The following is a 15,192-nucleotide window of genomic DNA, read 5'->3' as shown; positions in this document are numbered from 1 at the left end:
AACATTATTCATCCGTAATAACTTAAAACATTAATGTAAGAGTAGATATGGTAACAACACTTTCAAAATGGTATAGGAAATATTTTAAAAGCAAAATATATGTGTCAATTTGCAATCTCGTGATATGTTCACTGAATAACATGGAGGACGTTGTCTTGTATTATTGTACTTATTTATTTATTTTTATTATTATTATTTATTTTATTATTAATATTATTATTTTTTTTATTTTTATTTTTTTTGTAAATTGTGCATTTATTGAGAATCTTATACATTGTTATTTGTATAAATATGAATAAAATATGTTAGACATAGAGATACACATCAGCTATTATCATACTTAAGTCACTTCCATGACAAGTAGAAACTGGATTCTTTTTAAGCCCCTTTATTGCTGAGCATTAACAGTCAAACTGAGAACCACCTACATTAAGCCCGTGCATGCAATGGTAACAGAAGGTCAATACTGAACTGCAATGGGGTCTTAAAATCTGGAAAACCTCTCTCTTTCTATGGAACATCAAACATTGCGACCGGCTCCTCCTTCAGCAAAATGTATTCTCATTAATTTCAAATAAAACTCCTGACACACAAAAAAAAAAAATAAAAAAAAAAAAAATAAAGTACCATACATGTGCTGCCTTTTACTTTATTTTTTTTTTAAAGTACCTTTTTTAAGGGTTTTTTAGTAAGAATATATTGTTGTTTACGATTACTACGTGTGTAAATGAGCTATTTATGAATTAAATGTATGTTTTTATTCGATGGTGGTGAATAGAATTTATTCCTCCTAATAGCAGCGCAGTGTCACCATATTTGTTTGTTCTTTCCTTTTAGTGGGCCTGACTACCCCACCCCACACAGCAGCTGGGATCTAGCCCAAATCAGCGCCTGATAGTGATCTAGCCCAAATAAGCGCTTGATAGTCCATAGTGGACAGTTTGTTTTTTCCTTAGGTCTGAATACTCCTCTAAATTTCTAACACTGACTGAATTTACTACACAGACAGTATGGAAACTGAAGAAAAACCACTGACATGAACACACAGTAATACATTCTTCCAGTCTCATAAATATACATATACATAATTGTAAAGATCTGCCAGAAGCTGGGACAGCTTCTCTGCTCTCAGCACCGGAGCAGCAGCGGCAGGCTGGGGAGAGGGAACTGTGTCCCCAGCGGGACCCAGCTCCAGACAGCATTGGGATCAAAGGTCTGATCCCAGCGCTGGCATTGTGGTGGGTAGAGTTGAGTGCATGGTGGGGAGTGACACGGCCCGAGTGGAATTTCAAACTTGGCGCCAATTCGGCCACCAATACAAAATGCTGCCACCAACAAAAACTGGTGCCATTCGGGGGCCAGTCATGGCTCCCGAATTGGCGGCCAATCAGAAAAGGCCATGGCAAGCCAATCAGCACTGTACTCGGCCCTGCTCCCGGCATCGTCGTGATGTCAGACGCCACTGAGAGGTGAAGAAGAGAGTGTGACGGCTGGGAGAGAATGCTAAAGAGCTCCCAAAGATATAAGCCAAAAGTGGCTCCCGAAGATGACAGGAGCGGCAACCAGAATTCTTGTGGCCACCGAAGAGGCAAGTAGACGCCAGGACCAAGATTCCTGGCGCCATCTGGAAGAAGAAAAAAAGTGGTGCTGTCACAGGCCAGGACGGGCCAGCGGCAATAGATTGGAGAGGCCAGCAAGGGTGGAATGCAAAAAAGCCCTGGGCCACCTACCCCCTCCCTAGACCACCGGGTGATCGGGCATTAGACCTGTGGGGTAAAGTCAGGCCCCCTCAGCCTGTGGCCACAATATCCAGAGGCCTTTATAACTGGGCACTAAGCCCGTGGTACATTTTAGCAAGGAATTAGGCCCGTGGGCCCAGTGTAGCTATGATAACCCATGGTTATCATAGTCGGACACTTGGTTCCTGGCCACATAGAGGCAATAGACCTGCAGGCAATTAGGGGGCACTAGGCCCAGCAGTTTAGCCCCTGTAGAGGAGTAACAGGTGGCCTGGGGCACTAGGCCGTCTACTGACAGGGCCCTATAAGGCAGGCTCACAGGCCTGAGTCCAATATAAGAGTGAAACTATTAGGTTTAGTGAAATTTTTTTCCTGGGTACTGAAAAGTGTACAGGCTTTGCTGCTGTCACCTTTTTCAGGTATACCAGCAGAGGCAGGAGTGTTAAGAAGTGGACATGCCGTGCGGCCGTCACCTCTCCGATCCCCAAGTAGGAGCAGCGGAAACATCCAGAGCGTGTACGACCTGGCCAGTTCTACTTAGATAGGGAAGTGTAAAGCAGATGATAGACGGATTTAAAGGATTGTGTGTCCCATTCTTGTACTTGCACTGCGATATTGTGGTGCATGTTGTTTTCCATGCAGGGTATAGTTTGATATAGAACTGTTGAGGGCTATGTAATGTAGTTTAGCTAGTTGTGCCACACTAGGTAGAATTAGGCCCTGCACGGCTGCGTTGCCATTGTCTCCTTACAGGGACCTGCAAGTGGAGAAGTGGAAGAATTGCAAATAAGTGCTTGTAAGCATCATCTCTGTCCGTCTGTCTCTATGTGTTTGTCGCTTTCTATACCCCTTCCTTCTGGGCGGACCGTGGGCCTTCGGTGCAAGGTCAAGTTTTCACCTAAGGTGCACAAGTGCCAATAGGTGTTAATTTGGGCTCTAAGGCCAAGAAGCTCCCTTTGAAGACAAGTTGCAGGATGGAGGGTGCATCAGTCGGCGTCTAGGAAGGACAGTACTCACCTTCTCTCCTCCCTAGGTCATTGTGTCTGGGTGCAAGTGAGATACCAGGACCATGGTTCATCACAGCCTGAAGGTGAGAGGGTTCTGAGCCAGGTAAGTGGCCAAGCTACACCTGGACGGCATAGGGCACCACACCGCTCTGAATCCCCTCACATAATACCCACAGAGAAACCTGGCACACATTTGCAGGGACTTGTTCACAATCATTCTGAGAAGACTTACACATATTCATCTATGATCATGTTTATTACATTTACCTCCACAATCACATTGTCAAACAAGGCGTAAATCATGTCAGTGTATAAGCTATTTTCACCTGTAGACTTCTTGCTGGCAATCTCCAGTGGTGGGTCAGCAATGGGAGAGTCCATGAACTTTGAGTCCAAATTTATTGGCTCCTTTGCCTCTTGCCTGATGGGGCAAAAACACATTGCATCACATAGAAACAAACAATAAAATATTTAATCATTTGTTGGAGCATTGTATTCAAGTTTATATAGGACAAGTATATGACAATTCTTTTTAAAAAGGAAGGGAGCAATAAATGGGTCTCATTAAAAATAAAAAATTTAATTCTATACTGGGGCGAGGGGTTTATGTTCATTGCGTACTAAATGGGTGACTGATTTAGGAACTCTTGTGGATGAGGAATGGGCTCAAGTGCTTACTTTCCCTAGAGGTACCACGGCATATGCCAGATTCCAGCAACTCCAACTGTATATTCTTCACAGGGTCTACTGGACCCCCACCAAATTGCTCCAGATTTGCTGTTTGCTGCATCAGATACATACACCAAATTCTCTACGGGTGGGACTGGTTTCTGGCATCTGCTATGGTAATGTCCTCACGTCCAATATCTGGGATATGGGTATTCAGCTACCTCTTCTGTCTCCTCGCATATGTATTTTTGGTTTGGAATTGGAGGAGGCCCTTCCCAGCCACCTCAGCTTATATGTTATAAATCTCCTTACGGTACTTGTTTCCTATCTGGGCGCCCACGATCATAATCGCGGTCATCGGGGGTAAAATCGGGGCCATCGCGGGCATCGCGGCTGATAAAAAATCGGGTGCGATGTGCCAGACGCGATGCCCGCGATTTTCCCATAGAGAACAATGTTAAATGCTTCAATTTACCCGCGATGACCGCGATTTACCATAGGAAACAATGTTAAATGGATCAATTTCCCCAAATTATCATAGGGAACAATGGGAAATGGGGCAAAAACACCCCTGAACATAAAAATATCCCCCCAAAAGTAGTTGACGCCACCCCGCCATCAACGCGAACCCGAAGCGTGGCGAGCGCAGCGAGCCCGCGAGGGGCGGCGGTACGCGTCCTCCGACCTTTTCATGCCCTACTATCCACTAGGGCGTGGAGTGAGAATAGAATAGTGTGGCGAGCGCAGCGAGCCACCGAGCCCGAAGCGTGGCGAGCCCCGCGAGGGGACGCGGATACCTTCACAGGTAAACGCGTCCCCTCGCGGGCTTCCCAGGTGTCCGCGTCGCCATGGACACCTGGGAAGCCCGCGAGGGGACGCGTATAACTGTGAAGGTATCCGCGTCCCCTCGCGGGGCTCGCTGCGCTCGCCACGCTTCGGGCTCGGTGGCTCGCTGCGCTCGCCACACTATTCTATTCTCACTCCACGCCCTAGTGGATAGTAGGGCATGAAAAGGTCAGAGGACGCGTACCGCCGCCCCTCGCGGGCTCGCTGCGCTCGCCACGCTTCGGGTTGGCGTGGATCGTGGGGTGGCGTTAAAAATTTGGGGGGACATTTAAGGGTTAATGGGCTATGTGGCCCATTTAACATTGATTCCTATGGCCAAATCGGGTCCATTGAGCCATTTAACAGTAAAATCGGGTCCATCGGGCCTTTTAACATTGAATCCTATGGTAAATCGGGAGCATCGCGTCGTGGTGATCGCGGGTACATTTATGTCTGGCCGCGACGCGACCGACACGATTTCCATGTTTAACATGGGTTTCAATGGGAAATCGCGGGCATCGCGTCGGTCGCGTCGCGGCCAGACATAAATGTACCCGCGATCACCACGACGGGCGCCCAGATAGGAAACAAGTACCCTCCTTACTTTGGCCTGAGTTTGCATTGCCCATACCTGAATGAGTTCTGATTCCCCAACTCCTGCTGCATGGATTGCCTTCTTCAATACAGGTTGAGTATCCCGTATCCAAAATGCTCGGGACCAGGAGAATTTTGGATAACGGATTATTCCGTATTTCGGAATATTTTAATATTTCAATGATGTATTTTGAAGTATCTTGCATTTATGCTGTATAAACACATAATATACACACAAATATATTTTATTACCACATAAAATACACACAAACATATTTTAATTGTTCAAAAAACAAGGTTTCAAAACGTGAAACAAAATGTGTGTACTATCTCAGCACTGAATTTGAATGCCAAGCAATCATTGTCTTGCACATATATAGTGCCAGTTACATATCATGTCCCCAGTGATGCTGTTACATATGTCCCCAGTGAGTTTTTAGCAAAAAAAAATTTTTTTTTCACTTTCTGGAATGTCCGTATTTCGGAATAATTCGGATAACGGATATTCGGATACGGGATACTCGACCTGTACTACCCTTTCACATGAGCAAGTTTGGGGTCTCTGGCAAGATTCACAATTTTATATTACTCACAACGAATGATAGGCTATTGTTGTCATGCTTAGTGTCTCTGGGGTGTGCCATCCGGCCTCACACACATGACTATCTACAGCCCTTAGCTCTACCAATACTTATTGCTATATGCACGTCTGGGATTGTTTTATTCCGTTACTGATCTTGTTTGAGAAATGCATACAAAATTGACACTGTTATTTTTTTTCTTATTGTTTATTTTTAAGTTTTATGAAAATCAATAAAATACACTTGATTTAAATACAAAGGACAGGGGATCCCTCAACATCCTTCTAATTTCCTCACCTTCTCACCCAATCTCCTGAATCTCCAATATAACTTCTAAAAATCTAGTTATTAATTGAAAAGTAGTCAGTGTACTGAGGTCATCAGGACCTTGCTGTCTCTGTGCCATGTGGATGACAGATTTCCTAGCATTTTGATTGTACAATAGGGATATAATTCTCAGTAGCAGTTTCTCTATGCATTAACTATGGCTGGGTTTAGCAATACATTGTGAGCTGGAGGTGTCTGCATGATTGCTCTCTGCCACTTCACACTTGGCTTGTATAATAATGAAGGATATACTTAAAATGTTAGGTTTGATTTGTATGATTTAGGACAACTGTGTCTAATAGTTCTGTATAGAATATAAAGCATACTTGCCTACCCTCCCGGCATGCCTGCGTCCCAGTTTCAGGACGGCGCAGCGGCAGCAACCTGCCCATCTCCTCTTCAGGAAGACGGGCAGGGATAGGGGGACGGCGGGGTGGCAAGGGGGCACCGGGGGAGGCGGCGGGCGGCGGAGAAAGCACCGTAGCCATGGGACGTGTGAGTATCTCGTGCGCGCGCCCCTGGCGAGAGCCGGTCACTGGCAGGGGCTGTCGATACAATCGCCAGCCCCTGTAAAGATGGAAAAAGAAAGAGGGTGTGTGCCAGCGCTGGCTGTAATAAATCTATAATACACGGTTCTCAAAAGTATATAACAATTTATTGATTATAATAATATAATAAAAATAAAAATAAAATAATTTTAAAAGATAAATCACTCTAAAAACAAATAGTCCATAGCACACAATCATGAAAGACTATCTCAGGGGATAATTGATCTTGTTTTTTTGAGCTGTTTGGGAAATAGTAAATGAAAAGGCTGTATATTACCATCCCATTTGTGCCTGGTCGGTTTTGGAAGCCAGGATCTGTGACAGAATGTCCTTAGGTTTGTCCTTTAATTTCAAGGACTCAGGATGTCCCAATGAGTATGTCCTCTTGAATAGACTGGATGATTAGGAATAAAGCTGTATCCCATACGATTTTTGAAATCAAAAATTCTGGAGGATCATCTGTGGGAGGGTGGACACGTCACTTGACAGGTGAGGGATGGAAGGGTTTCACAGCAGCATTAGTCACTTGTGCTCAAGTGACTAATGCTGCTGTGAAACCCTTCCATCCCTCACCTGTCAAGTGACGTGTCCACCCTCCCACAGATGATCCTCCAAAATTTCTGGATTCAAAAATCGTATGGGATACAGCTTTATTCCTAATCATCCAGTCTATTCAAGAGGACATACTCATTGGGACATCCTGAGTCCTTGAAATTAAAGGACAAACCTAAGGACATTCCGTCACAGATCCTGGCTTCCAAAACCGACCAGGCACAAATAGGATGGTAATATACAGCCTTTTCATTTACTATTTCCCAAACAGCTCAAAAAAACAAGATCAATTATCCCCTGAGATAGTCTTTCATGATTGTGTGCTATGGACTATTTGTTTTTAGAGTGATTTATCTTTTAAAATTATTTTATTTTTATTTTTATTATATTATTATAATCAATAAATTGTTATATACTTTTGAGAACCGTGTATTATAGATTTATTACAGCCAGCGCTGGCACACACCCTCTTTCTTTTTACTAAAAATACATTGGGCGTGACAAACCCTTGTGCCAGCTGCTGTTTGATAGCTCACCACAGAACAATTTGTTTGTTTCTCCTGTAAAGATGGAGCCTGCTCCATCTGTAAGATATAAAGACAATTATTCCATCAGACTTATTAAGTGCCCTCTATCAGTAGTGACATTTCCATTTGTTTCAGTCCAGTGATAAGACAATAACATGTATTGGTACTTGTTTCCTAGCACGGCGCCAGCGATTTTTATCTTAAGCATCGGGACAAAAAAATCGCGTCGATCGCATTGCATGCAGCCAAATCGTATGACATGCTATCGACGCAATTTTTACATTGGAATCAATGTAAAATGGTCCCTGAGACCATTTTCCATTGGGCCCAATGTTAAAAGCCCCCGAAACCCCAATTTTAATTGCATAGCCCCCTCATGGGTGAAATGCCCCCCCCATTGTTAACGCCACCCCACGATGAACGGCAACCCGAAGCGTGGCGAGCGCAGCGGTACGCGTCCTCCGACCTTTTCATACCCCCACTATCCACGTCGGCATGGAGTTGATTTTACATAGTGTGGCGAGCGCAGCGAGCCACCGAGCCCGAAGCGTGGCGAGCGGACGCGCATTACTTCACAGGTATTATGCATCCCCTCGCTGCGCTCACCACGCTTCGGGCTCGGTGGCTCGCTGCGCTCGCCACACTATATAATATCAACTCCACGCCGACGTGGATAGTGGGGGTATGAAAAGGTCAGAGTACGTGTACGGCCGCACCTCGCGGGCTCGCTGCGCTCACCACGCTTCCGGTTGGCGTCAATAGTGGGGTGGCGTTAACAATGGGGGGGGGGGGGGCATACAATGGGTCTGGGGGCCATTTAACATTGTACCCTATGTAAAATTGCGTTGATCGCGTTGATCTCATTGCATGCCATTATCTCTTTGCCGGCAATAAAGGCTGGTAATTGACAGAAAATCGCGTCCATCGCGTTGATCGCATACCTTAAGTACCTTAACTTAAGGTATGCAACCCCGACGGGCGCCGTGCTAGGAAACAAGAACCCATGTATTTTGCATAATGTTTTCAGTGATTAGAAATGTGTGGTAGAAATGTGTTCTAGGATTACACTGCTGCACACTTGAGATGCATAAAGTACCTGTGAGCTGCTGACTGTACCAGATTGTACCAGTTCTACGATAATACATCTCACTCACTAACATAACATCCCCCTTCCAGAAAAACCAACCTCTGATTACAGAGAGCACTTTTTTCTCAGTGGATTCCTGACACATCCATGCAGGTTCTCTATATATCAGGCCATAAGTTCCATATATTTTAGTCATTGAATCAAATATTTACATGTGTTTCTGCAAAACACGTTTGCACAAATACAGAAATGATGTACGTGATTATTATGACTTTACACGCAGCCATTGGTACCTAAAACATGGTGGCCATGCTTCTACCTTCGCATCTTGACCATTATTCTGATAAACAACATATAGAATACCATTCAAGTGGAATGATAAAGCCAAATCAAAGACTGTGGGGGTTATTCAGACCTGATCGCTGGGCTGCTAAGTTGCAGACATAGGCATGCGCAGCACATTGGGGGGTGCACCGTCAAAGGGGTCTACCTAGCACCACATATTGGGCATGTATAACACCGCCCATTGGGTGTGTCTAACAGCGCCAATCAGGCGTGTCTACCATAAACTATTGGTACTCGCTACAATATAAAACGTCTCTCAGTATAATAATACATGCAAATAAAGTAAAAAATATATATGGATGACAGGTATGTAGTGATATGACAATGGTCTGGTACAAGTAACAATGCAAAACACACATAATTGATTGATGGGTGCTTCTTTCAATGAAATACCGTTCTAAAAAGCAAAAGTCTTTGGTAAAAGGTATTGCTGGTAGGGAGGTGTTCATAAGGGTGGGCACAGCATTAGGGGGTGCCTTTGCACCCTTAAGTCTCAATGTGTGCACACCTATGGTTGCAGAGCCCTGCGATCATGTAATCACCACCCAGCCAGAGTGAAATCCCACCCTGTGCCAGCATGCCAATTGCTGTGCAAGGCTTGTGAATAACTTGCGAAAATGACACTGATCAGCGACTATCAGCAAAGCCATACGCAAGCCGCTCACCACTTAATGATTTATCCAGTGTGTGCAGTCTGTGCCTAACCCAGGACCTACTCTGCAGGTGCGATGCAAACAGGGTGATCGGGGCTGGAGCTGACTCCACACAATTTCCCTTCCAATGCCTGGGCATGTCTGAGTTTTCCCTGACACTCCTAGTCCGGTTACCACCCCCAAACAGCCTTGATCATGTCTACTACAAGCATGTGCAGTCATTTGATTATCACCTAGCCAAATGTTCAGGTCTAAGTACCCCAGTATCACAGGTACGTCACACCAATGAAAAAATGAAATGGAGTCTTGCAAATATAAATTCTAAACCATCATTTTCTTGCAGGAAGCAGTGGGGGTCAGCAATTAATTGTGACAATTTTCAGATATGGAGATGATTGCCACAATTAATTTTAGATGTGTGGGCTCCCCTTTTTGGCAATCCCAATCAAAATCGCCAATCGATTGCTTAATCAGGTTTTTAAACATGTATAATAATCTGGTATTATCTGCAGATCGGTACTTGTGTATTTTGGCGGCGCCCGATTTCAGCATTGTACGATGAACGCATCGCATCGCATGCCATGTACCCGATGGCATGCGATGCGATTCGATTTTGACCCCCTATGCGATGAAAAATCGTATAAGCACCCTAATGGGTGCTTACAATGTTAAATGCACCCCCATGCCACCCCCCCACTATAAACGTGAATCCGAAGCGTGGCGAGCGCAGCGAGCCCGCGAGGAGCGGCGGTACGCGTCCTACGACCTTTTCATACCCCCTCTATCCACGTCGGCGTGGAGTTGAGAATAGAAAGTGTGGCGAGCGCAGCGAGCCACCGAGCCCGAAGCGTGGCGAGCGCAGCGAGCCCCGCGAGAAGACGCGGATACCTTCACAGGTATCCGCGTCCCCTGGCGGGCTTCACAGGTGTCCGCGTCCCCTCGCGTGGCTCGCCACGCGGACACCTGTGAAGCCCGCCAGGGGACGCGGATACCTGTGAAGGTATCCGCTTCCCCTCGCGGGGCTCGCTGCGCTCGCCACACTTTCTATTCTCAACTCCACGCCGACGTGGATAGTGGGGGTATGAAAAGGTCGTAGGACGCGTACCGCTGCGCTCGCCACGCTTCGGGTTCACGTTTATAGTGGGGGGGTGGCGTGGGGGTGCATTTAACATTGTAAGCACCCATTAGGGTGCTTAACATTGTATAAGCACCCATTAGGGTGCTTATACAATGTTTAATCGCATCGCATCGTATGGCATTGTATGCCATGTACAATGGCATATAATTTGAAAATTGTATGCCATCGCACACTATGGCACGAAATCGCGTCGCATCGCATACCATCGCATGCGTTATGGTATGCGATGCGATGGACGCCACCAAAATACACAAGTACCTGCAGATCTTTTTTATATGTGTGGGCATTCCCAATTCGTCTTCTTCATCTATTTACATTATGAACAGCTGAAATGACAATCGATTGGGGCAATTTCCAGATATGCAGATGCAATCTTTAGATGGAAAAATCTGCCGATCACTGAAATAAATCTGTAATGTGTGGGCAAAGTCAGATAGATTGTAAAATCCATTTATCTGGCCAAAAAATCCCTGTATCTGGAAATCCATAAATTGTGATTGCTGATAAATGGGGCCCATTATTCAGACCTGATCTCTGCTGTGTGAAATCGCAGCATCCTGCCATCAAATGCAGTAGCCATTGACCTGCCAGAGTGTAATCCCAGCCTAGCAAGTATACACATAGCTTGGGAAAATATCGTAGATAGTTGCACAGCTATAAATCCATTCCCAACTTACTCACCATGGAATTAGTTTTCTGTGTGCAATCCGTGCATGACCCTGACCCTTTCACACCGCTGCGGCTGACACAGGCTGATCTAGGTCAGAGCTGACATCACACGCTCTCCCTGAAATGCTGGTGTACACCTGCGTTTTTCCTAACACTCCCCGAAAACCTCAGTTTACAACCAACAAATGCTGACTTCCTGTCAATCAGTGTGGCTGCGAGTACAAAATAGCTGATTTTGTTAGTACGTGCGGTTGCGCACCCATGCTGCGGCTTAGATGCATACTCAGTCGTTCTAAGGACTCACTAACTGTCATACTAGTGAATGCACACACACAGCAAGGACACGTCACTGCCAGCTGCTGCTTTGTAACATCCATCTGTACTTGATAGAATGTACAGTATACTTCAGTGTCAACTGATGCATCAAGAATCTCAGCAACAGCCGGGGCTGTGCTAATATAGAAGAAGCCATAATATCTCAACAGTTTGTCCCAGATGACCCTGCTATAACTTTAATATAGTCACTACCATATATTCTACTGTCCTATGTAACTGTGGGGCAGATGTATCATAGCAGCGCTTATCGCGCCGCTATGATACTTCCTGCTTCGCCTCAATAGCGAGGCGAAGCAGGAAGGGACATCGACAAGATGTATTAACATCTTGTCTGCCGAAGCGGGGGAGCGTTAACTCCCCCCTTCGGCGATGTCCCTTTCTGGAGATAGCGCATCAGTTAATACTAATGCACTATCTCCTGTCCCCCGGCCGGCCGCACTAGGCATGCGCGGGATCTCGCTGTTCACGCGAGATCCCCAGCGCAGCCCAGACCTAACAGCAGGGACAGCGCTGTCCCTGCTGTTTAGATAGGGCTTCGCCAGCCTGATGCTGGTGAAGCCAAACCCGGCTTCCTGCGGAACGGTCAGCGATGCTGACCGTTCATACATTCGGCCTGCTATCATTTTGATAGCAGCGCCGATATGGACAGGGGCGCATACATCCCGGCTGCTTCATACATGGGGGAGAAGCGGTATCAGTGCACATAACGTGCGCTGATACCCTTCTCCCACATATCGACACATCATACATCTTCCCCTATTTTCCCTAATCAGGAGATCATGCATTGTAAGTTTTACATTTCTCAGTTCAGTACTTACATTATATTATATCAGCAAATTTGTCCTAGATGTACTTTCCTACAGAGCACATGTTATATCCAGAGACATTAGAAATCATTTACTAAAGATAATACGATAAGACTTTAGTGACTGATTAAATAATCAGGTCATTTACTATACAAATATGTGTTTTGGCAATTAAAGTCACTACAGTATATAGCATTTCTGTGCTGATGACAGAAAGGATGAGAAATGGAATGTATCAGTAGTATTAGTAAAACTCCAACTTATACAGTACAGCAGAGCTGTATGACAGATGGACATTAAAATACTCTAATAACACTTATGCATCATTTCCCTACTCTCCAGGAAATTGTGGAAAAATACTGATTTATCGGGGAGTCCCCTACACCCCAGAAGAATGGAAAGACCCCCTGCAGGCAGGATAGCGAAACAAATACCTCCAATCTCTGGGAGATGAGGAGGAGGCGGAACTAAAATGATAAAAATTGTGTCATTTTGCATCATTTCACACACGGAACGCAGCATTCTTACCCTTCGAGTGCCAAGTGAATTTGTCAAACATTTTTTTCATCATAATGACCTGTAATGTTTACCTTTTATAGGAAATATTATCTTTTTTTACACAACATTTATTTGGATTCATATAACAAATGAGAGCGATGTTGGCATTTTTAGCTGATATTTTGCACATCTCTCACATATTTTGTGCATCTCTCACAGAGCTGTTGGCACACGAAGGGTTAAAGAATGGGGGAGGAGTTTGCTGACACCAGCATTTGTCCTTTCCCCTGAAATGTACAGCAGCGTCTCCTCACGGAGAGAAGCTAAAGAAAGGTATATAACTTATCCTCATTCATAAAATGATTCTTGTAACTTGGGGCCTCTTCTTCTCTTTCCCTGTTTGCTGTTACACAGTCCAGTTTTATCACTGCTTTATTCCCAATTGTAAATTATAATGGAATATGCTGGTGCTATATAAATAAATAAATAATAAAATACTGTAATATTTTCCAGGTTTATTTAAGGATTATTGGCCGGATGCACTAAGCTTCAAAAGTGATACATTGGAGAGTGATAAACAGCCAGCCAATAAGCTCCTGCCTGACATTTTTCAAACACAGCCTGTGACATGGCAGGTAGCAGCGGCTGGCTGTTTATCACTCTCCATTTTATCACTTTTGAAGCTTAGTGCATCTGGCCCTATATGTATAATAAAAAACATACTGTATATACTGGCACTGGCACTCATGCACCCAGAATGATATACTATGGAAATGGCGCCTTCCTGGAAAACCACAGCAAAGCCATATCAAGTTGCACTCAAGGGACTTCAGTATTTCAAGCAAGGAGCCATGATAAGCTGGGTCTATCCACCATTTCAGTGCTTTAGTGAACTTTCCTCAGGGAACTTCACTTTTATACTATGTTCCCAGATATTACTGAATATAGGTGCATACAAAAATAATATGTCATGTTATGTACTGTTCCTGCAGATAATGGAACAATTTGCCATTTGCACAGAATACAAGGAAGGAACTTTGCACTATATATTCATAAGATTACAGAGTATAACTAACACACTATGCCGAATTTCCAGTTTACAACAACATTGTAAGGAACTGGCCTAAAGCATGTTCACATGTGCTACATGCCTACATGTCTCCAAGTCACACAAATACAATGCTGAGCATTGCAAGTTCTGGAAATAAAATATTATTTTTGCAAACAAAATATACAATATAAGCATAGCGATGTGTGCACCAAAACCCCCCAGTATATTTACCTGGACACTTACGCTTTTCACTGGAATCTTTCAGACTTGTTGGGAAACCATCATCTTAAATGATGTCTGAACATTGATTTTTATATTCCAAAAAGCAGAAATTCACTGTAGATGGACAACAAGTGTCCCTTGTCTTTCTCACAGAGGAAGTTGGTGGATGTCAAAAATAAGTTTTCGTTCCTTCAAGGTTCTTGTTTTCTCCCTATTTTGGACGTGTGAGGAATTTCAATGAAGTTTAAGTTCTTTTACATGCAAATCCAACCTTTGTCTGCATTCTGGCCAATAAGAAATCTTTTCTGAGCTGTGGAGATCGGTGCCTCTCTATAAGTCATTGTGTGTAAGGATAATAGATACACAGTGGAATTAGGATGAGATTTAGAGCGCTGAACAAGCAGATCTTTGTGTGACTGTGAGGCTTACAATCTTTTCCCAGTTGCCTTCGCTGAATTGCAGCCAGTTGTTCCAAAATGTGCTCATTATTATCAGGGCAATACTGATATTTTTATTTTCAGTAAAAAATATGTTTTGGTACCCAGCAGATGGAAAAATAGTCATTTTACTTTATAGTCTGAAGTGTTAACACTTCGTTGGTAATTAACACAGTTAGTTGCCAGAATGGACATAACCCTTGTTCTTTATACCAATGGTAAAGGAAACATTAATCCGTTACCTGCGGTTATTTTGCAGAATACAATTGCCTTGATCAGGGGGCAGGGCTGACTGGCAACTTTTAGCCTAGGGGACAAATGCAGGCAATGGGCCCTGGTTTTCCACAAACACACCACAAATATGGGCATAAACGGGGCCTTCATAAGTACAAGATATACCAGAAAGTTGCATGCATTTCAAGCATATCTCAACTTATGGATGAATAGAGATCAACATACCACAGGATATATACTGCTCATTAAAGGGGAGAATATAAAGAGTTGTTCCCATATATGTAAAACCATATGTGTCCAATGTATTGTGATACAAGTTGAACTTGGAAGATTTTAAAAGGGCCAGT

General features: G+C 44.3%; 1 protein-coding gene across 4 annotated transcripts in view; it reads right to left on the bottom strand.

Moving 5' to 3' along the window:
• ACSBG1 (acyl-CoA synthetase bubblegum family member 1) overlaps positions 1-14,376 on the bottom strand; it is a 71,671-nt gene extending 57,295 nt beyond the window's left edge. The window contains exons 1-3 of one of the 4 annotated variants that reach the window (XM_083183473.1): positions 14,184-14,376; positions 4,872-5,045; positions 3,073-3,167 (exon numbers count right to left, since the gene is read on the bottom strand). In XM_083183473.1, coding sequence (XP_083039599.1) covers positions 3,073-3,167; positions 4,872-4,906 — 130 coding nt within the window. In that variant the 5' untranslated portion in view covers positions 4,907-5,045; positions 14,184-14,376. The remainder of the gene's footprint in view (positions 1-3,072; positions 3,168-4,871; positions 5,046-14,183) is intronic. The other 3 variants (XM_083183474.1, XM_083183475.1, XM_083183476.1) reach the window with 3 other exon arrangements.
• Between the last annotated feature and the right edge of the window lie 816 nt (positions 14,377-15,192).

This window comes from Crinia signifera, chromosome 4, assembly GCF_055691185.1.
Source record: "Crinia signifera chromosome 4, ASM5569118v1, whole genome shotgun sequence".
NCBI lineage: Eukaryota > Metazoa > Chordata > Amphibia > Anura > Myobatrachidae > Crinia > Crinia signifera.
This window is presented reverse-complemented; position numbering and strand designations above follow the sequence as displayed.